This window comes from Oncorhynchus kisutch, linkage group LG8 (assembly GCF_002021735.2).
Source record: "Oncorhynchus kisutch isolate 150728-3 linkage group LG8, Okis_V2, whole genome shotgun sequence".
In the NCBI taxonomy this organism is placed as follows: Eukaryota; Metazoa; Chordata; class Actinopteri; order Salmoniformes; family Salmonidae; genus Oncorhynchus; species Oncorhynchus kisutch.
In genome coordinates this window covers 48,592,796-48,616,192 of record NC_034181.2, presented here as the reverse complement: position 1 = coordinate 48,616,192, position 23,397 = coordinate 48,592,796, and the positions used below count along the sequence as shown (strand labels likewise).

At 40.6% G+C, this 23,397-nt stretch overlaps 1 protein-coding gene across 1 annotated transcript in view; it reads left to right on the top strand.

Annotated features, from left to right (window-relative positions):
- The window catches only part of mapk8ip1b (mitogen-activated protein kinase 8 interacting protein 1b), a 118,781-nt gene extending 99,257 nt beyond the window's left edge, over nucleotides 1-19,524 (top strand). Inside the window, exons 8-12 of the mRNA XM_031830478.1 lie at nucleotides 6,237-6,340; nucleotides 8,414-8,530; nucleotides 9,422-9,492; nucleotides 9,738-9,836; nucleotides 18,297-19,524. Coding sequence (XP_031686338.1) covers nucleotides 6,237-6,340; nucleotides 8,414-8,530; nucleotides 9,422-9,492; nucleotides 9,738-9,836; nucleotides 18,297-18,369 — 464 coding nt within the window. The 3' untranslated portion in view covers nucleotides 18,370-19,524. The remainder of the gene's footprint in view (nucleotides 1-6,236; nucleotides 6,341-8,413; nucleotides 8,531-9,421; nucleotides 9,493-9,737; nucleotides 9,837-18,296) is intronic.
- The last annotated feature ends 3,873 nt before the right edge of the window (nucleotides 19,525-23,397 follow it).

Genomic DNA, 23,397 nt, shown 5'->3' with positions numbered 1-23,397 from the left:
GTATATAGAGAGGTAGAAACAAACTGCTTACTGCACAGAAATGGTGCAACCATGATGATCACATACAGTAGATATACGTGATCACATAGAAATGGGAGTTGACATGTCATTCTCATTGAAAGCAAGTCTGATAAGATGTAGATATGTATGCTCCCCCTCCATAAATTACATTTTTGTGTATTTTTACATTCAGTTCTGCACACCAGCTTCAAACAGCTGATAATACATTATGTTTGCAGTTCTCACTAAAGTCATGCTCTAATGAGCGCTTCATTAGGTAGATAGCCAGCTAAAATTTTCTTAACGCTAATCCTCCAAGAACCAGGCTGGAGATATAATTTGAATTTCAGAAGTCTAAAACTGTACGCACAAATATTATAAGCACAGCATGACAAAAGGTAAGTATGATATTCTCATATACACTACCAAGCAAAAGTTTTACAGTTCTATTTTGTAAATTGTAGAATAATAGTGAAGACATCAAAACTATGACAACGCATATGGAATCATGTAGTAAACAAAAAAGTGTTAAACAAATCTAAATATATTTTATATTTGAGATTCTTCAAATAGCCACCCTTTGCCTTGATGACAGCTTTGCACACTCTTGGCATTCTCTCAACCAGCTTCACCTGGAATGCTTTTCCAACAGTGTTGAAGGAGTTACCACATATTCTGCTTTTCCTTCACTCTGCAGTTCGACTCATCCCAAACCATCTCAATTAGGTTGAGGTTGGGTGATTGTGGAGGCCAGGTCATCTGATGCAGCACTCCATCACTCTCCTTCTTGGTAAAATAGCCCTTACACAGCCTGGAGGTTGTTGGGCCATTCACCCACATCGTGTCCGTTCACCCACATCGCGTCTCACAAAGACATGGCGGTTGGAACAAAAATTCTCCAATTTGGACTCCAGACCAAAGTACACATTTCCACTGGTCTAATCTCCATTTCTCGTGTTTCTTGGCCTGAGCAAGTCTCTTCTTCATATTGGTGTCCTTTAGTAGTGGTTTCTTTGCAGCAATTCGAACACGAAGGCCTGATTCACAGTCTCCTCTGAACAGTTGATGTTGAGATGTGTCTGTTACTTGAACTCAGTGAAGCACTTATTTTGGCTGCAAATTTATGAGGCTGGTAACTCTAATGAACTTATCCTGGTAACTCTGGGTCTTCCATTCCTGTGGCGGTCCTCATGAGAGCCAGTTTCATCATAGCGCTTGAAGTTTTTGCAATTGCACTTTCAAAGTTATTGAAATTTTCTGTATTGACTGACCTTCATGTCTTAAAGTAATGATGGACTGTCGTTTCTCTTTGCTTATTTGAGCTGTTCTTGCCATAACATGAACTTTTACCAAATAGGGCTATCTTCTGTATACCACCACTACCTTGTCACAACACAACTGATTGGCTGAAATGCATTAAGAAGGAAAGAAATTCCACAAATTAACTTTTAAGAAGGCACACCTGTTAATTGAAATGCATTCCAAGTAACTACATCATGAAGCTGGTTGAGAGAATGTCAAGAGTGTACAAAGCTATCATCAAGGCAAAGGGTGTCTATTTGAAGAATCTCGAATATAAAATATATTTTGATGTGTTTAACACTTTTTTTGTTTACTACATGATTCCATATGTGTTATTTCATAGTTCTGATGTCTTCACTATTTTTCTACAATGAATGAGTAGGTGTACTGGAAGTGTATATATAGATACATGTAGAATTGGATGTATCAAAGCTAAACAGTAACACATAACATGTTTGGAGAGAATAATGATTTACAGGTCTCACAAGGTAGATATAGGCTACAATAGTCATTTTTAGATAGGGCATTTTACATGGAGGTGAACATCCAGGATGAACCAAAATAGACTAAACAGGTAGGACACAGGTGAGTATACTAACACAAATATACATTTGCATACACACACATCCATGCTGATTAGTTTACATGATGATTAAAGAGAGAAATATTAATAGCAATGGGGCTAGCTAACTGCCAAGCTAAACACCATACATTTCAATGGGGTCGGCTAATCCCGTTTTATCTAGCGATCTTTCTAACATCATTAAAGTAATACATGGTGAAATAATGAGAAGTACATGAACACACATTAACAAGGAATAACAAAACCTTTAAACAGGTCAACATTCACAAAGCCTCTGGACCAGAAATATTATCAGGACGTGTACTCAAAGTATGTGCAACCGTAAACTGTCTTCCCTGACATTTTCAACCTCTCCCTGACCGAGTCTGTAAATACCACCCTGTGGTCTGCTTGACCTACCTGTGCCCAAGGAAGCAAAGGTAACCTGACTAAATGATGACCGCCCCGTTGCACTCACATCAGTAGCCATGAAGTGCTATAAAATGCTGGTCAACTTGTTAAGCCTATGGGTTCCCCTACAGGAACTACACCCCGTTCAGCTGAAACGGTCGCGCAGGGAATGCAAAAATATTCGTAGAAATATTTAACCTCCACACATTAACAAGTCCAATACCTCAAATGAAAGATAAACACCTTGTTCATCTACCCAGCGTGTCAGATTCTTTAAATGTTTTACGATGAAAACACAGCATATATTTATGTTAGACCACCACCAAAACAAAGTAAAAACGTAGCCATTTTGTACCGAAAAAGATAAAATCACAAAAGCAGGATTAAAAAAATAATAATTCACTAACCTCTTGAAAATCTTCATCAGATGACAGTCATATGACATGTTACACAGTACATTTATGTTTTGTTCGATAATATGCATTTTATATCCATACATCTCGGTTTACATTGACGCCATGTTCAGCAAATTATCCAAAAGTCCGGAGGAATTATAGAAAGCTACGCCAGATAACAGAAATACTCATCATAAACTTTGACTAAAGATACATGTTCTACATATAATTAAAAAGATACACTGGTTCTTAATGCAACCGCTGTGTCACATTTTTTTGTTACGTTACGGAAAAAGCCTACCATGCAATAATCTGAGACGGCGCTCAGACGTAACAATATTTCTCCGCTATGTTTTAGTCAACAGAAATACAAAATTACAACATAAATATTCCCTTACCTTTGATGGTCTTTGATCAGAATGTAGTGCAAGGATTCCTAGTTCAACAAGAAATCATTTTATTTCATAATGTTCAATTCTAGTGTCCATGTAAGCAGCATTTGCTACCACTTTCAGCTCAAATGCCCAAAAAATGACTTCTGGTCCAGAATAATTTTGCATCAAAACTTCCAAATTACATATTACAGGTCGACGAAACTGGTCAAACTAAGTGCAGAATCAATCTTCAGGATGTTATAATCATACAGATCGAATATCATTCCAACCGGGCAATCCTAGTTCATCTGGGGCTGACTGGAACAGACAAAGCACTCTAAACGCATACGCGCCCTCAAGCACATGAAAATCTTTGCGACACTTACTACTTTTACTTCCCATTAGGTCAAAGTTCACAGCAAATGCTCCATTACACTTTCTACTGAATGAGGACATCTAGTGGAAGACATAGGAAGTGTTTCCAGATCCATAACTTGTTGGGAAGGTAGTGGGCGATGACGTCAAAGTTGCCCCAACTTTCAGGATTCCAAAACTAGTTTGGAAGATTGCCTGCCCTGTGAGTTCTCTTATACTCACAGACATAATTCAAACGGTTTTAGAAGCTTCAGAGTGTTTTCTATCCAATAATAATAATAATATGCATATATTAGCAATTTAGGACAGATTTTGATGCAGTTCACTATGAGCACACAATTCATCCAAAGGGGAAATACTGCCCCCTATCCTTAACAAGTTTTAACAAGGAATAACAAAACCTTTAAACAGGTCAACATTCACAAAGCCTCTGGACCAGACATATTATCAGGACGTGTACTCAAAGCATGTGCAATCGTCAACTGTCTTCCCTGACATTTTCAACCTCTCCCTGACCGAGTCTGTAAATACCACTCTGTGGTCTGCTTGACCTACTTGTGCCCAAGGAAGCAAAGGTAACCTGCCTAAATGATGACCGCCCCGTTGCACTCACGTCAGTAGCCATGAAGTGCTATAAAATGCTGGTCATGGCTGAAATCAACAGCATCCTCCCAGACACCCTAGACCCACTTCAATTTGCATACCGCCCCAACAGATCCACAGATGAGGCAATCTTAATCACACTCCACACTGCCCTTTCTCACCTGGACAAAATAATCACTTTTGTGAGAATGCTGTTCATTGACTACAGCTCAGCGTTCAATACCATAGTGCCCACGAAGCTCATCACTAAGCTAAGGACTCTGGAACTAAACACCCCCCTCTCCAACTGGATCCTAGACTTCCTGACGGGCCGCCCCCAGGTGGTAAGAGTAGGCAACAACACATCTGCCATGCTGATCTTTAACACTGGTGCCCCTTAGGGGTGTGTACTTAGTCCCCTCCTGTATTCCCGGTTCACCCATGACCAAACACAACTCCAACACCATTATTAAGTTTGCTGACAACACAACAGTGGTAGGCCTGATCACTGACAACGATGAGATGGCCTATAGGGAGTAGGTCAGGGAACTGGCAGTGTGGTGCCAGGACAACAGCCTCTCCCTCAATGTGAGCAAGACAAAGGAGATGATCGTGGACTACAGGAAAAGGCGGGCCGAACAGGCCCCCCATTAACATTAACGGGGCTGTAGTGGAGCGGGTCGAGAGTTTCAAGTTCCTTCGTGTCCACATCACCAACGAACTATCGTGGTCCACACATACCAAGACAGTCGTGACGAGGGCACGACAAAACCGTGTCAACCTCAGGAGACTGAAAAGATTTGGCATGGGTCCCCAGATCCTCAAAAGGTTCTACAGCTGCATCACTGCCTGCTATGACAACTGCTCAGGCATCTGACCATAAGGTGCTACAGAGGGCAGCGCGAACGGCCCAGTTGTCACGACTTCCCCCGAAGGTGGCTCCTCTCCATGTTCGGGCGGTGCTTGGCGGTCGTTGTCGCCGGCCTACTAGCTGCCACCGATCCATTTTTCCTTTTTGTTTGTCTCTGTCTGTTTTGTTTACACCTGTGTCCATTTAGTTGATTTCGGTGGGTTTATTAACCTCCGCTGCCTGCTAGTCTTTGTGCAGGATTGTTTGCTGTGGTTACTTTGTTTGGGGTGCGGGTTTGCACCACAGGGTTTTCTTTCTCACGGCAGTTGTACCGTTTTGGTATGTGTTTAGGAGTAGAGGTTTCTCCTCCGTGTGTAGCGTTTATTTCCCTGTATGTGGCGACCTCGTTTGGGCATGTTCCCCCCCATGTTGTTGTTAAGGTGGGACTTCTGAATAAACGATTGTGCCACTGGGACTTCCTTGCTCTCCTGCTCCTGATTCCTGCACCTCCCTCCTTCTAGGAGGCACGTAACACCAGTACATCATTGGGGCCAAGCTTCCTGCCAACCAGGACCTATATAATAGGCAGTGTCAGAGGAAAGCCCATAAAATTGTCAGAAACTCCAGACACACAGCATAGAACGTTTTCTCTGCTACCGCACAGTAAGCGGTACCGGAGCGCCAAGTCTAGGACTAAAAGGCTTCTACCCCAAAGCCATAAGACTGCTGAACAATCAATAAAATCGCCACCAGACATTGACCCCCCCCTCCCTTTTGTACACTGCTGCTACTCGCTGTTTATTATCTATGCATAGTCACTTCACCCCTACCTACATGTACAAATTACTTCAACTAACCTGTACCCGCACACACTGACTCGGTACCGGTGCCCCCTATATATAGCCTCTTATTGTTATTCTTATTGTGTCATTTTTTATTATTATTTTTATTTTAGTCTACTTGGTAAATATTTTCTTAACTCTTTTTGAACTGCAGTGTTGGATAAGGGATTGTTAATAAGCATACACTTGTTGTATTCGGCGCATGTAACAAATTACATTTTATTTTATTTGAATATGAATACTTACAGATGTCGAATTATTAGTTACAGGATTGTGAAGGATGGAATGTTGCTTACCTCTAGGATAGTTAAGTGGTTATTAGTTACTATGCTGCAATATACGAAAACAGGTGAGGGTAAATCTTTATGCAGTCCATGACAGTTATTGATGGTACAATTATTCTCTATGTTATATTTTGCTTTTGTCATTAGAAACCATGAAATGGCAGAGCTATTTCTACATATTGCGCCTTTAAATGTACTGTAGCATCCATAGTTTATATATATATATATATTTATCTTTCTCTATCTCTCTCTCCCACAGTGAAGAGCAGTGAATGGATAGACAGATACCACATGAAATTCCTGGGCTCGGTCCAAGTGCCCAACCACAAAGGCAACAATGTTCTGTGTGCAGCTATGCAGAAGGTATGGGGAGGTGCTGTGTGTGTGCTTGTGAAAGAAAGAGTGAGAGTGTAGAAATATTGAGAAGATAGAAAGAGTGTGAGAGAGACGTCAACTGGCACATTACCAATGAAAACTATAATCTTTAACTGAGAGAGAGGAGGAGGAAGAGACAGATATGGATGAAGAGAGAGATGGATTGAGTAGGAAGATGGGAAATAATGGGGGTGAAAGTGTGAGAGGTAAACAGTATAGTACATTCTCTATGAAAATAGTATTATATTACACCATGGTTGGGGTCGGAATTCAGAATTGAATTCAACGCATTCATTTAATACATCCCTAAGGAAGAAAATTGTAATTTAATTTTAATTAAAGGAAGTAAATTAATTCAAAGCAATTAAAATAAGACATGAGTGTCATTCCTTTGATTCAACCATATAGTTTGATTCTTATACATAGTATTGGTTACAATTTTGTATTCGTGTAGTAATGCGTAGAATAAATAAGCCAATAGAATTCACAACTCATTTCAGAATTGACCTCAACCCTGTATAACACAAACAAGCATTGACAGTAGAATAATCTTAGATCACAAATTAGAAAGGTTAAGACAGGAAATCATTAAAACATAATAGAAAAGAAAAGAGGACAGAGGCAGAGGCAGGTTGAAAAGAGGCATTGCTCAAAAGCAACACTACAGGACCAAAAGTATGTGTACACCTGAATGTCGAACATCTCATTCCAAAATCATGGGCATTAATATGGAGTTGGTACCCCCTTGGCTGCTATAACAGCCTCCACTCTTCTGGGAAGGCTTTCCACTAGATGCTGGAACTAAAACCCTGTTGTGTACATCCAGGATTAATTCCAAATGGCAATGTTCCCTATATAGGGAACTACATTTTAGGGAATAGGATGCTATTTGGGACAGATTCATTTTTTTTGTATGGGGACTTGCTTCCATTCAGCCACGAGCATTATTCATTTGAATTTATTTAACCTTTATTTAACTAGGCATTAGTGACATCAGGCAGTGATGTTGGGTGATAAGGCCTGGCTTGCAGTTGGCGTTCCAATTCTTCCCAATTGTGTTCGATGGGGTTGAAGTCAGGTCTCTGAAGGCCAGTCAAGTTTTTCCACACCGATCTCGATCAAACCATTGCTGTATGGACCTTGCTTTGGGCACAGGGGAATTGTCATGCTGAAAGAGAAAAGTGCCTTCTCCAAACTGTTGCCACAAAGTTGGAGGCACAGAATTGTCTAGAATGTCATTGTATGCTGTAGCGTTAAGATTTCCCTTCACTGGAAACTGTGGGGCCTAGCCTGAACCATGAAAACAGCCCCAGATCATTATTCCTCCTCCACAAAACTTTACAGTTGGCACTATGCATTGGGGCAGGTAGCGTTCTCCTGGGATCCGCCAAACCCAGATTCGTCTGTCGGACTGCCAGATGGTGAAGTGTGATTCATCACTCCAGACAACACGTTTCCACTGCTCCACTCCAGCTGATGCTTGGCATTGGTGCATGGTGATCTTAGGCTTGTGTGTGGCTGCTCAGCCATGGAAACCCATTTGATGAAGCTCCAGACTAAGTTGTTGTTCTGGTGTTGCTTCCAGAGGACAGACAATTTTTACACGCTACACACTTCAGCACTTGGCGTTCCCGTTTTGTGAGCTTGTGTGGCCTACCACTTTGCGGCTGAGCCCTTGTTGCTCCTAGATGTTCCCACTTCACTTACAGTTGACCGGGGCAGCTCTAGTCACTGAGCTCTTCAGTAAGGCCATTCTACTGCCAATGTTTGTCTATGGAGATTGACTTTTTGTGTGCTCATTTTTATACACCGGTCAGCAACGGGTGTGGCTCAAACAGCTGGATCCACTAATTTGAAGGGGTGTCCACATACTCTGTATATATAGTGTGCATTTCTAGCTGAGATGCCACTATAATTTTAAGACCAATAACCCACCTCTTTCCCTGTTCATGTTCTAAATGTTCTAAATTCCAATTAAGGGTGCTTTTAAGGGTGCTTTTTTTTTAACAAATAATTTCAATATCTAAACCGGGATGCTGATGCTGTTTTAATTGTCACCAGATTGCCACCAATAGGAGGATGACAGTGCAGTATAACCCACCTTCATCTTGTATCCTTGAGATCAACATGAAAGGCGTGAAGCTCCTAGTCCAGGATGACTACTATGCCTCTGACAGAGTAAGACTTCCACACTCAAATGCACACACATTGTAAACATCCACGCGCATCTGCACATGCACACATACACACACACGTGCGTGCACACACGGACACACGGGACAGGTACACAGACAGACATACTCAGATTTATGCACACACTCAACACATGCATTTGCATCACACACACACTCACACACACTTCTTAAGGCACACCTTCAGCACATGTTAGAAAGACAGCAGTTTAGTTTGGACCAAAGTACAACTACAAAACTCTGCGTCTGGCTTGCAAGACTAGATACAAAGAGATGTTTTATCCAAACCGCTGACCAGCAAGATCACACTGAGGGAAATATTCCCAGTTAAGAAGGTTGATAACGCCTCAGTGTGGGCACTACAGGGTATTGCAGTCCACACATCTTAATCCAGTTGTATTGTATAGAAGCAAGTGAGAATTCATCTGGCAACAGCGGTGCCCACCTAAACTGAAGTAAAGCTATGTAACCATCAGTGGGTTCTTTGTTGACATTAAGACTATGATTTGTTTTAATAGCTAATCTAATTTGCCAATCATAAGGTTCACTAGCTACAGCTCCTACAGATGATGTGGTGTAAGCAGATAGCAAATTCCATGAGAAATGCAGTTGTTGACATGGAGGGTGGATACTTTTTACTGCCAACACCTGTTTTTCGGAGCCATAGAATTTGGTCAATGAGGTTTGTACCAAATAATTATGTTGCATTCATATGTAGTGTGCTTTGCCTTGGGACATCACAGTCCCCCCCCCCCCCCCCATGGTCCCAGGCGATGCGCTTATTTTAAGCCCAAAATGAAGAAATTCCTTCCAAAATTTAAGGACTCAAATCCACCACTAGTTTATAATATGGATGTGTGTCTGTCTGTCATCACAGAGTAACCAGTGCAGCCACTTCTTTCAGTTGAAGAATGTTTCCTTCTGTGGCTATCACCCTAAGAACAGCAAGTAAGTACCTGGACCTGGATTAAATTATGTCAGTCACTGTATTCAAATAAAAATGTGCTTTTTGGGAGAGTCATAGCGCAAGCAGTGGAGGAAATGGAGAAAAAATAATCACTCTGGGTACCTTCCATTGTAAAATCTGCATTTTTACTCCCGGAACCTGGTTCCCTCTGGGGTTTCGCTCCTCTGACCCCTGTACTTTCTTCTTCTTTTTTTACCCATGTGTGATTTGTATGTTTTCCCCTTAGGTACTTTGGCTTCATCACAAAACACCCAGCTGACCAGAGATTTGCCTGTCATGTGTTTGTGTCTGAAGATTCTACTAAACCCCTGGCAGAGTCTGTTGGGTGAGGTTTGAGGACTTGTTTGTTTCTGGCTTAAAAAATATACATATCATGTCACTCTTTTGCTCTTTCTCCCTCTTTTATATTGTCAGAGGTTTCAAGAGGTTCTTAGCCATAGTGGGTCAATTACAACCAACATTGAACAATGTCTCAACACGAGGTGATCTCTCGTTAAACCACCAATATGCGCTAAGTTCACCAGAACAGTTGATCTCAATTGCAACTACTATTGGCCATTATATTATCGCTCCCTAAAGCTAATGTCAGTGTTTAAAGGGAAACTGCACTTTGTAATTTGGACTCGTTTTTCATCAATGCCCATTAAGAAATGCGGAAGGTGAACAAGAGTTATCTTGGGGGTGTGGTTTGATGTGGGTGTTTCTTGGGTGCAGTAATGAGTACAGCGAGTAAGGTAGCGTTGCTATGGAGAGAACAATGTTTTGAAGTTGTGGACTTCAAAATAAATTGCATTGGTCGCATACACATATTTTGCAGATGTTATCGCGGGTGTAGCAAAATGCTTATGTTCGTAGCTGTAATACCTAGCAGTAATACCTAACAAAACCAAAACAGAAGAAGGAAGGAATTAAGAAATATTATAACGAGCAAGGTCAGAGTCCGGAATATAATTATATGTACAGTATATGTAAAGTATTCAGACCCCTTGACTTGTTCCACATTTTGTTACGTTACAGCCTTATTCTAAAATGTATTTAAAAAAATGTAACATCAACACACAGTACCCTATAATTACAAAGCAAAAATAGGTAAAATATATATATAATGTTAATGAAAAAATGAAATATCACATTTACTTAAGTAAGTACTTTGTTGAAGCACCTTCGGCAACGATTACAGCCCCGAGTATTCTTGGGTATGGAGCTACAAGCTTGGCACACCTGTATTTGGGTAGTTACTCCATTCTTCTCTGCAGATCCTCTCAAGATCTGTCAGGTTGGATTGCGAGTGTTGCTTCACAGCTATTTTCAGGTTTATCCAGAGATGTTCGACCGGGTTCAAGTCCAGGCTCTGGCTGGGCCACTCAAGCACATTCAGAGACTTGTCCCGAAGCCACTCCTGCGTTGTCTTGGTTGTGTACTTAGGGTCGTTGTGCTATTGGAAGCTGAACCTTCGCCCCAGTCTAAGGTCCTGTACTATGCTCCGTTCATCTATCCCTCAAACCTGGTACCCTTCTGTGCCTCGACACAATTCTGTTTCAGAGTTCTCCAGACAATTCCTTTGACCTCATGGCTTGGTTGTTGCTCTGACATGTACTGTCAACTGTGGGATCTTATATAGACAGGTGTGTGCCTTTTCAAATCATGACCAATCAATTGAATTTACCAGAGCTGGTGGTGTAATCAAGGTGTAGAAACAAGTCTCATAACATTACTTACAGTTTTGGCAAGTCGGTTAGGACATGTACTTTGTGCATGACACAAGTAATTTTTCCAACAATTGTTTACAGAGAGATTATTTCACTTATATTTCACTGTATCAATTCCAGTGGGTCAAAAGTTTACATACACTAAGTTGACTGTGCCTTTAAATATCGTGGAATATTCCCCAAAAATATGTCATGGCGTTAGAATCTTCTGATAGGATAATTGACATCATTTCAATTGTCAATTGGAGGTGTACCCTTTGATGTATTTCAAGGCCTACCTTCAAACACAGTGCCTCTTTGCTTGACATCATGGGAAAATCAAAAGAAATCAGCCAAGACCTCAGAAAAAGAATTGTAGACCTCCACAAGTCTGGTTCATCCTTGGGAGCAATTTCCAAACTCCTGAAGGTACCACGTTCATCTGTACAAACAATAGTACGAAAGTATAAACACCATGGGACCACACAACCATCATACCGCTCAAGAAGGAGACGCGTTCTGTCTCCTAGAGATTAATGTACTTTGATGTGAAAAGTGCAAATCAATCCCAGTCCAAAATCGACATAACCCGAAAGGCCGCTCAAGAAGGAAGAAGCCACTGCTTCAAAACCGCCATACAAAAAGCCAGACTACGGTTTGCAATTGCACATGGGGACAAAGCTGGTACTTTTTGGAGAAATGTCCTCTGGTCTGATGAAAGAAAAATAGAACTGTTATTGACCATCATTATGTTTGGAGGAAAAAGTGGGAGGATTGCAAGCCACGAACACCATCCCAACAGTGAAACACGGGGGTGGCAGCATCATGTTGTGGGGGTGCTTTGCTGCAAGAGGGACTGGTGCACTTCACAAAATAGATGGCATCATGAGGCCTTGAAAATTATGTGGATATACTGAAGCAACATCTCAAGACATCAGTTAAAGCTTGGTCACAAATGGGTCTTCCAAATGGACATTGACCTCAAGCAAACTTGGCTTAAAGACAACAATGTTATGGTATTGGAGTGGCCATTAGAAAGGCCTGACCTCAATCTTACAGAAAATATGTGGGCGGAACTGAGAAAGCGTGTGCGAGCAAGGAGGCCTACAGACCTGACTCAGTTACATCAGCCAAAATTGACTCAACTTAAACCATTTATAGGCAATGCTACCAAATACTAATTGAGTGTATGTACATTTCTGACCCACTGGGAATGTGATGAAAGAAAGAAAATATGACATTTTTTGACGTTTTTGCAAATGTATTGAAAATGGAGTACAAAGATATCTTAATTACATAAGTATTCACACCCTGAGTCAATACATGTTATAATCACCTTGGGCAGCGATTACAGCTGTGATTCTTTCTCTGTAAGTCTCTAAGGGCTTTGCACACCTAGATATTACAATATTGACCATTATTCTTTTCAAAATTGTTCAAGCTCTGTCAAGTTGTTTGTTGATCATTGCTAGACAACCATTTTCAAGTCTTGCCATCGATTTTCAAGACGTTTTTCAGCCAAAACTGTAGCTCGGCTACTCAGGACAATTCACTGTCTTCTTTGTAAGCAACTCCAGTCTATATTTGGCTTTGCCTTTTTAGGCTATTGTACTGCTGAAAGGTGAATTCATCCCCCAGTGTCTGATGGAGAGCAGTATGAAACAGCTTTCCTCTAGGATTTTGCCTGTGCTTAGCGCTATTCCGTTTAAGTTTTAATCATGAAAAAACACCCCACTCCTTAACGATTACAAGCATACCCATAACCTGATGCAGCCACCACTATGCTTGAACATATGGTGAGTGGTACTCAGTAATGTGTTGTATTGGAGCTGCCAAACATAACACTTTGTATTGAAGACAAAACGTGAATTGCTTTGCCCCAATTCTAGCAGTATTACTTTAGTTTTGGAATATTTCAGCCAGTGAAATTGCAGGGCGCCAAATTAAACACAACAGAAATCCCGAAAATAAAATTCCTCAAACATACAAGTATTTTACACCATTTTAAAGATTAACTTCTTGTAAATCCAGCCACAGTGTCCGATTTCAAATAGGCTTTACTGTGAAAGCACACCAATTGATTATGCTAGGTCAGCACCTAGTCACAGAAAAGCATAAAGCCATTTTCCAGCCAAGGAGAGCCCTCACAAAAGTCAGAAATAACGATTCAATTAATCACTAACCTTTGATGATCTTCATCAGATGGCACTCACAGGACTTCATGTTTCACAATAAATGTGTGTTTTGTTCGATGTAGTTAATCTTTATGTCCATAGACCTCATTTGAAATTGGTGTTTTATGTTCAGAAATGCATTGTCTCAAACAAACATCCGGTGAAAGTGCAGAGAGCCACATCAAATTACAGAAATACTCAAAATAAACATTGATAAAAGATACAAGTGTTATGCATGGAAATATAGATAAAATTCTCCTTAATGCAACCGCTGTGTCAGATTTGAAAAAGGCTTTACGGCGAAAGCACACCTTGCGATTATGTCAGTTCAGCACCTAGCCACAGAGAAACATACCTAGCCAAAGAAAGTGAGGTGTCACAAAAGTCAAAAATAGCATTATAAATATTCACTTTCCTTTGATGATCTTCATCAGTATGCACTCCCAGGAATCCCAGTTCCACAATAAATGTTTGTTTTGTTTGGTAAAGTCCATCATTTATGTCCAAAACCTCCTTTTTGTTTGTGAGTTTAGTTCACAAATCCCAACTCACGAGGCGCGGGCAAGTCCAGGCGAAAGTTCAGATGAAAAGTTATATTACAGTTCGTAGAAACACGTCAAACGATGTATATAATCAATCTTTAGGATGTTTTTATCATAAATCTTCAATAATGTTTCAACCGGACAATTCCTTTGTCTTTAGAAATGCAATTGAACCTAGCTAACTCTCACGGGCGCGCGCGAGACTGAGCTCATGGCACTCTGCCAGACACCTGGTTGAAACAGCTCTCATTCTCTCTCCCTTCACAGTAGAAGCCTCAAACAAGGTTCTAAAGACTGTTGACATCTAGTGGAAGCCTTAGGAAGTGCAATATGACCCCATAGACACTGTATATTTGATAGGCAATGGCTTGAAAAACTACAACCTCAAATTTCCCACATCCTGGTTGGATTTTTTTCTCTGGTTTGTGCCTGCCATATGAGGTCTGTTATACTCACAGACATCATTCAAACAGTTTTAGAAACTTCAGAGTGTTTTCTATCAAAACCTACTAATAATTTGCATATTCTAGCTTTTGGGCCTGAGTAACAGGCAGTTTACTCTGGGCACCTTATTATCCAAGCTACTCAATACTGCCCACCAGTCCCAAAGAAGGTAATTATGTACAGATTTATTTTCCCTCTGTCAATTAGCTAGTATTTTGGAGTAACTACAATGTTGTCGATCCATCCTCAGTTTTCTATCACAGCCATTAAACTTTGTAGCTGTTTTAAAGTCACCATTGGCCTCATGGTGAAATCCATATGCGGTGTCCTTCCTCTCCAGCAACTGAGTTAGGAAGGACGCCTATATCTTTGTAGTGACTGCCACAATCGCTGGAAGAATAAATGGACGTAGAGTTCCACATGTTTAATTATTGAAACTCACCAAAACAATACAGAAACAAACAAAACGTGAAGTAATGGTGTGCTCACAGGCACAACACAAAAACAAGATCCCACAAACAACAGGTGTGAAAAGGCTGCCTAAATATGATCCCCAATCAGAGACAACGATAGACAGCAGCCTCTGATTGGGAACCATACCAGGCCAACAAAGAAATAGAAAACATAGATTTCCCACCCTAGTCACACCCTGACCTAATCAAATAGAGAATTAAAATGATCTCTAAGGTCAGGGAGTGACAGTGACTGGGTGTATTAATGCACAATCCAAAGTGTAATTAATAACTTCACCATGCTCAAAGGGATATTCAATGTCTGCTTTTTTTTATACTAATCTACCAATATGTGCTCTTCTTTGTAAAGGCATTGGAAAACCTCCCTGGTCTTTGTGGTTGAATCTGTGTTCTAAATTCATTGCTCGACTAAGATAGATAACTTAGATAACTAGATAACTTTATGTATGGGGTACAAAGATGAGATACTCCTTCAAAATTCATGTTAAACACCATTAATGCACAGAAGTCCATGCAACCTATGTGACATTTTCTTATCCTGTACTTAGGCTTGCCATAACAAAGGGTTTGAATACTTACTGACTTCTATCAGCTTTAAATGTTTTCTTAATTTGTAATTTTTTTTTTACATTTTCCACTTTGACATCATGGGGTATTTTGTGTAGGCCAGTGACCCAAAATCTCAATTTAATCAATCAGACAGGAGCATAACATAATATGGAAAATGTCAAGTTGTGTGAATCCTTTCATAAGGCACTGTATTTAGCTAGATATAGTATCATTCCCCTTTTAATATGTGGTATCATAGCTGGCCTGGCTTGCTAACAGCAGAAGTGACCGTGTCGGATCAAATCTATCATATTGTTGAAATGCATTGGAAGTTTGGACCAACTTTATGGAAGCCCATTTTAACTCCTATTTGCCGAGCTAAATGTGCGTGCGTTGCACTTTGACTTGACAGCAAATGTCCACATGATAAGTAAGTCATCCATACCCAACCATACCCAAGTCGTAACAAACTAACTTACAAAACTCAGTTTTGGACAAGACTGCCTTTATAACCAAAATTATCCGATTTACATTTTGTAGTCAATTTTGACACTGTAATTAATGTTTCTAACTCATATCTATGCCACATAAGCCATTTAAACCCAGAGAAGTGTGGTTCTAAGGGGCAGTTGACCTTTAAGTCTAGTTTGCTTCCAACATTTTTCAAGACTATTTAGCCCTCTGGTGGGTATTGTCATCGGTATAAATTAAACGTAATATCTTTACTCTACACATTTTACTAATGTACAGCTTGTGTTAGTTTACTTTTCATTTCAAATGTATTTTATCCATTAATAAAGACATTTTAATACAGTATGGTCATTTCTTATTAAAAGGAGAAAATAAAGTATTCCTGAACTGCCTACATCTAAAGTTAGTAACTTAATCAAGCCAATCATGATTGAGTTAATATAATCTATATGTGTATTAATTATAGTATAATCAAGGTGTCAAATTACAAATTATATTCTGTGGCCCAAACATAGGTATGTACTGTACTGTCTTGCACATTACTGTACTCTACTGTACAATAAACTTGAGTATAGTTCAGTACAGTATAGCGTAGAGAAGAGTTCAGTACAGTAGAGTGGAGTTCAGTACAGTCTGTACTCTACTGTACTATACCATATGTTTTTTCTAGAGTATAGTTCAGTGCAGTACAGTACAAAATAGTTCAGGCAGTATAGTTCAGTAGAGTATAGTACAGTAGAGTAGAGTACGGTACTCAAGTGAACTATACTCTACTCTACTGTAGTGAACTATATTGCATTGTACTCTACTGTACTGAACAATACAGTATCGTACTCTACTGTACAGTAAACTTGAGTAAAGTATAGTTCAGTACAGTACAGGAAAGTAGAGTACAGTACAGTAGAGAATAGTTCACTTCAGTACAGTACTGTGCTCTACTTTACTGAACTATACTCTATTCTACTGAACTATTTTCTACTGTACTGAACTATACTCTATTTTCCTGTACTGAACTATACACTGCTTGAGTTTACTGTCCTCGAGTTTCTTAAAATTCATTCGGTTTATATTCTAACAATAAATATGTGTTATTAATTACCAGCCTTGCTATTTTCAATGTTCCCAATACTTCATTGGGCCAAGAGTAGAGAACCTAGACGCAGCTGTCTGGCATCTAACTCTTTTGAAACAGTGACAACATGTGATCAACTGATCTGCTAGTTAATTTTTGTGGGCTTTTGGTTGTAAGCAAATGTTTTAGCATCCTGTAGGTAACGTTTTAAGAAATCCAGCTCTAAATTCTGCCTGTTGGTTGCAGTTGGCCCAGTACACCCAGTTTATTAGGTACACCACCCCGTTCACGAAAATGGCTCGCTCTTAGACAGTTAGTCACATGGCTTGCTACATAAAGCAGTCAGACAAGCATTGAGTCATTCAGTTAATGTTTGATTGAATGTTAGAATGGGCAAAAACGAGTGACCTAAGCTACCTTGAGCATAGTATGATTGTCGGTGTCAGGCTCGCCGGTTCCGGTATCTCAGAAAAAGCCCTCCTGGGCTTTTTACATACAACAGTGTCCACAGTTTACCGAGAATAATGCGACAAACTAAAAACATCCAGTTAGCGGCAGTGCTGTGGGCGAAAACTCCTCGTTGATGATAGAGGTCGAAGGAGAATGGCAAGAATCGTTCAAGCTAACATGTGTGCCAAAGGCAAATAACAGCACAGTACAACAGTGGTGTTCAGAACGGCATCAGAACACACAATCGTCAGTCCTTGTCACGGATGGGCTTTTGCAGCAGACAACCACACCACATCGGGTTCCACTCCAATCAGCTAAAAACAAGAAGTGGCACCAGTGGACACGCGATCACCAACACTGGACAATTGATGCAATGAATCCCGCTTCCTGTTGCATCATGCTGTGGGCAGTGTCAGGACTTGGCGTAAGTAGCATGAGCCCATGGCCCCATCCTGCCTGGTGTCAATGGTACAGGCTGGTAGCGGTGGTGCAATGGTGTGTGAAATGTTTTCGTGGCACACGTTCGGTCTTTTGATACCAATTGAGCAACGTTTCCATGCCACAAAGAATTAAGGCTGTTCTGGAGGCAAATCAAATCAAATTTTATTTGTCACATACACATGGTTAGCAGATGTTAATGTGAGTGTAGCGAAATGCTTGTGCTTCTAGTTCCGACAATGCAGTAATAACCAACGAGTAATCTAACCTAACAATTTCACAACAGCCACCTTATACACAAAGGGGGCTCCGACCCGGTGCAGGATGGGTGTACCTAATAAACTGACAACTGAGTGTATGTTTCTGTAGAGAGTTGTCATACCTGTCAGGTAAGGAACTGAATGATTGAATAACCTTTTTGTTTATCTACCACCCCCCCCCCCCCCCCCCCCCGATCTGTTCTCCCCTCTTGTCTCTTCTACAGGAAAGCCTTCCAGTTGTACTATAAGGAATTTGTAGATTACTCCTGTCCGACAGAGGATATTTACCTGGAATAGCACCCGCCCCAACTTCCCCCACAACCCTGTACATTACAGATTATCATAACATAAAGTTGCATGACGGAGAAAACATTTCTAACAAATATGAACTAATATATCTGACAAAAATATGGAGAGAGAGAAAGAAGGAGAGGTATTGGTGTCTACTGTTTATCCAAATATGTCAAACAGTATGAAGATTGAACAAGTAATTGAGCCAAACATAGTGGAGACGTTGAAGAGAGGGTTGCAAAATATGCTAAATGGAGTCACTGATGAGGAAGTTAATGTGCCTATGGTGTCCTCAGGCTGTCCACTCAAAGCACAATGCTCAAATCATAGTGACCTGGACTGGAATAGTCTGAGACTAATCTTCGTGGACTTGGAGCTTGAATCCCAGGTAGAACACTGGGATTTGTGGACTTGGAGCTTGAATCCCAGGTAGAACACTGAGCTTTGTGGACTTGGAGCTTGAATCCCAGGTAGAACACTGAGCTTTGTGGACTTGGAGCTTGAATCCCAGGTAGAACACTGAGCTTTGTGGACTTGGAGCTTGAGTCCCAGGTAGAACACTGGGCTTTGTGGACTTGAAGCTTGACTCCCAGGTAGAACACTGGGCTTTGTGGTCACTAAGGTAATAGCAAATGGAGGTCAGGGAAAATAAATCAATAAATTAATGAACCTGCCATAAAGATCCTATTAAATTACTAGTATTTGAGTATTCTAATCCCTTTGGAATCTCTCATTTTGGTGTGATACATTGCGTGAGGGAAACTGATTCTGCTTGAGCTAATGGTGCAGTGTGTTTAGAGAGGGTGATAGGCCTCACTGGAGAGTCCTGTGGGCGAAGGTAACTAATGATCTAGGATCAGATTACCCTACCCCAACCTTTACAATTAAGGGGATGACAAATGATCTGCCAAATTATCCGTGGCTAACTGTTACTTATTTTCCATGTGGTTGCTCCCACTAAAACAAAAAAAAGTAAGCATTAGGGTCACACTGTTGACCAGGAATGTGTCTTTAATATGCTGCAAAGCCTTTAATATGCTGCAAAGCCTTTGGTATTATCTCTGGTACATTGTCAGAACCTTTAAATATATTCACATTAAGGAATCAAGAGAAAAAAAAAGAAAAAAGGAGATTCCTACCAATAAAAGCGCTCACGTTGTTTTCTGTTCGAAAATGTTTCCTTTTGTTTGTGCTGAACATGACCCTAGGTATTATTTTATTTGTGGGAAGACTGATTCTTGATAAATCATTAAGGGTACACTCCTTAATTGAATTACAGTATTGTAATTCCATAATCAGGAACAAAGAGGTGGACCACAGAGTTTCCAGTCAACCGCTTTGGCTTGCTTTTAAGGATGTTTTAGCCTTCTAATTTGCAGGAAGGGTCACTGTGGACTGCCTCATAGTTCTTCTCATGCTCAGTTTCAACATGAAATGAGAGTTCATATTGAGAGTTCAGATGGGGTTGCTATTCAGATAACTTGGTATAAGATAAAGACGCTTACTCAAGCTGTTAACCTGGTAACATAAAAGGGAATTACCTCTGACCCTCACAAAAAGGACATGAAAGGTTTGTAGGAAATAGGATGATGTGTAGGAAATGGATGATGGGAGATGTAGTTTTAAAGGAAAGCCTAAGTCTATTACAGAGGTGCTCTGACTAGGAAGTACAAGGCAGTGGGAGACTGGTGTTACAAGTAATGCTTCTTTGAAGGATCATTGTAGTTATTACTATATCAATTAGATATACCACATGGTGTGTTGATAGGAGAGGTTGAAAACAGGCTGTTTTTGCGGAGGAGATATCATGTGTGTGTTGAGATAGTAAGACAAGAGTAAAGTAAGACTAGATCAAGGTTCAACATAATAAGATAGGACCTCACCTCAAAATGGCCAACCAATGGCCAGTTCTTTGTTTCTGGAAACAATGGCCTGGTCTGAAACCAGCCAATCGCTCTTACCCATTTATTGCTTGTAGATTCTGATGGAACCACAATTATACCCTAAGTTCACTGGAAGGATAGGTGGATCCATCCCCATACTGCTGTCGTGACGTTGTATTAGTTAATGTGACAACTGCTGCTCATCGAATGATTAACGGTTTATAATTGCGTGATTAAATTAATCAGGCAATTATTAACTCATTAACCTGGGGCACCATGGGAAAATTAACTCAAAGAATATCGATTTTACAACAGTCACTAATTAATCAATTTCCTCCAGTCTCATTCTGAACGTCGCATAATCCGGGAATCTGCACACATCCGAGTCCCACCAATGAGTTCGTACCACACCAATTTTAGTTGATTATTTATTTACTAGAAAGCTAAAATTATAATAAAAGATACACATACACAAAACACAAAACACAGTCTAGGCTATTGATTAGAACACACTATGATGCGTGTTACCCAAAATGGGGATATGAAAGAGAGAGAAAGGGAGAAAGTACAGAGAGAAATATACATTTGGGTGAATTTGTCAGCTATGCTTATTTTAACCCTAACCTTGCCCCGAACTGCCGCATTGACATCAGTCAGAATATAATGATGTTGTTGAAGGTCTCCGATGAGTCTCCGTGGACCGTTTAGGCTTCTCAATGACGCACTTCTCTGGTGCAACTCTCTGGTTGTCCTCACGATGTCAGTGTCCTTGTTGGCTTAGTGGTCTGATTTCTCGCCCTTCTTCTGAAAGGGGTCTTCTTAGGACAGCCAGCCCTGTAGCTCAGGGCTCACAGCGTAGGAATGAAACAGTGTAGATACGATTTGATGGGGAGTGGAGGCCGGGTGTTCCGCCTTGAATTCACCCACTTAGATGCAGCTACTCCTCCGTAGCACGGATAGAATAAGGTTACTTTGTCTTCAAAGTAATAAATACAAATAGGTACAATTTAGCACTGTCCTGGGGCACTAAAGCTATAGTGCGTTTCAGAAATATTTTTAAATTTGCACAGCTGGAATAAGGGGTAGCGGTGGTGGAAAAGGTATGGTGTTTCAATTAATTAATACATTTGAGATGTGGCAAGTGCTTGGTCACTCATTGGCCAATCAATGAGCTTCATGGCAATAAGAGGGACTGTAGCTTATTTTCCATATGTATTTGGACAGTGAAGCTAAAACATTTTATTTGGCTCTATACTCCAGCATATAGGATTTGAGATCAAATGTTTTATTTGAGGGTATTTTCTGTTTTACCATTTATAAATGAAAGCACTTTACATATCTAGTCCCTCACATTTGAAGAAGTCATAAGTGTTTGGATAAATTCAAGTATAGTGTATTAAAGTAGACAGAAGAGTAGAACTTTGTCCAATATTCCTTGCAATCAATGACTACACCAAGCTTGTGTCTACAAAGTTATTGGATGCATTTGCAGTTCGTTTTGGTTGAGTTTATTGATATTTACTTAATTATTGTAAGTAAGAAAAAAATATGTTTCTGAACACTTCTACATTAATTTGAATGCTAACATTATTATGGATAAACATGAATGAATAGTGCATAATAATGAGAGAGAAAGTTATTGGTAATGGTGAGAGGTTTTCCTGTTTTTTGTAGGCTTTGTAAAATTCTCACTCATTATTATTCATGATGAGTGAGAAGGCTGTACCTCATGAGTACCGTAGGGATACATTTTAGTGCCGCTCTTATTCCTTATATACTGAGTATACAAAACATTAGGAACACCTTCCTAATATTGAGTTGTACCCCCTTTTGCCCTCAGAAGAGCCTAAATTAGTTGGGGCATGGACTCTAGAAGGTGTCAAAAGCGTTCCACAGGGATGCTGGCCCATGTTGACTCCAATGCTTCCTACAGCCAAGTTGGCTGTCCTTTGGGTGGTGGACCATTCTTGATATATACGGGAAATTGTTGAGCGTGAAAAACCCAGCAGAATTGCAGTTCTTGACACACATACACCGTTCAAAGGCACTTAAATATTTTGTCTTGCCCATTCACCCTCTGAATGGCAGACATACAGCCATTCTTTAACCTGTCTCCTCCCCTTCATCTACACTGGTTGAAGTGAATTTAACAGGTGATATCAATAAAGGATCATAGTTTTCATGATCTCCATTTTGTTTGGAACAAAGTACAGATTGCTTGAGGGTAAACAAGCTCCAATTGATCTGAAATATGCAACATTTACAGTGAATACAGTTTCAGAGAACCCTTCAATAACTTCAGATAAAGTACACACTCACTATGACCCTTCCGTACCCATTAAGTGAGCATGTGATGCTTCACCTTTCAACAGTGGTGTCATTTGGTCTTCACTGAGGTCCGGAGTAGAGATGGCCAGGTTTCTCAGCTAGAATGTGTGTGTAACCTTTATTTAACTGGGCAAGTCATTTAAGAACAAATTCTTATTTACAATGACTGGCTACAGGGGAACAGTGGGTTAGCTGCATTGTTCAGGAGCAGAAAAACAGATTTTTACCTTGTAAGCTTGGGGACTCGATCCAGTAACCTTTCGGTTACTGGCCCAAAGCTCTAACCACCTCTAACCACCAGGCTACTTTGCCGCCCCAGGGATCAGCTGTCACGCCTACTCCTGTTCACTCTCTCTACTAACCACCGATCTTGGCACCCCTCATTACGCACACCAGGCAACCATCATTACGCACACCTGCTCCCCATCATTTTGCACACCTGGACTTCAGCATTACACGGATTACTTCCCCTTTATTTAGCCCTCAGTGGCCTCAGTCTTTAGGCAGTATTGGTTTTGTTCACGTTCAGTATGCTTCTCCTGTTTTGTAATGGAAGCAGTAGAAGTTAACACCATTTGATGGTTGAGGAACAGGGTAATCTATTCCACCAACACCATGACCAGCTGGCTCTACTGGGTATGATCATGAAGGAGGTCGTCCACATTCTCCACCGCCTCGACACCACCAGTGAGGTTCTCTATACCTCTGATGTAGGGCCTTCCTAAAATGGGTCGTCACAGTAAGCCAGTCCCCCAGCCTACCCAGCCGTCCACCCAGGTCAGCGACTGTCCCTTCCGGAGAAGTATGACGGTACTCGATCTCC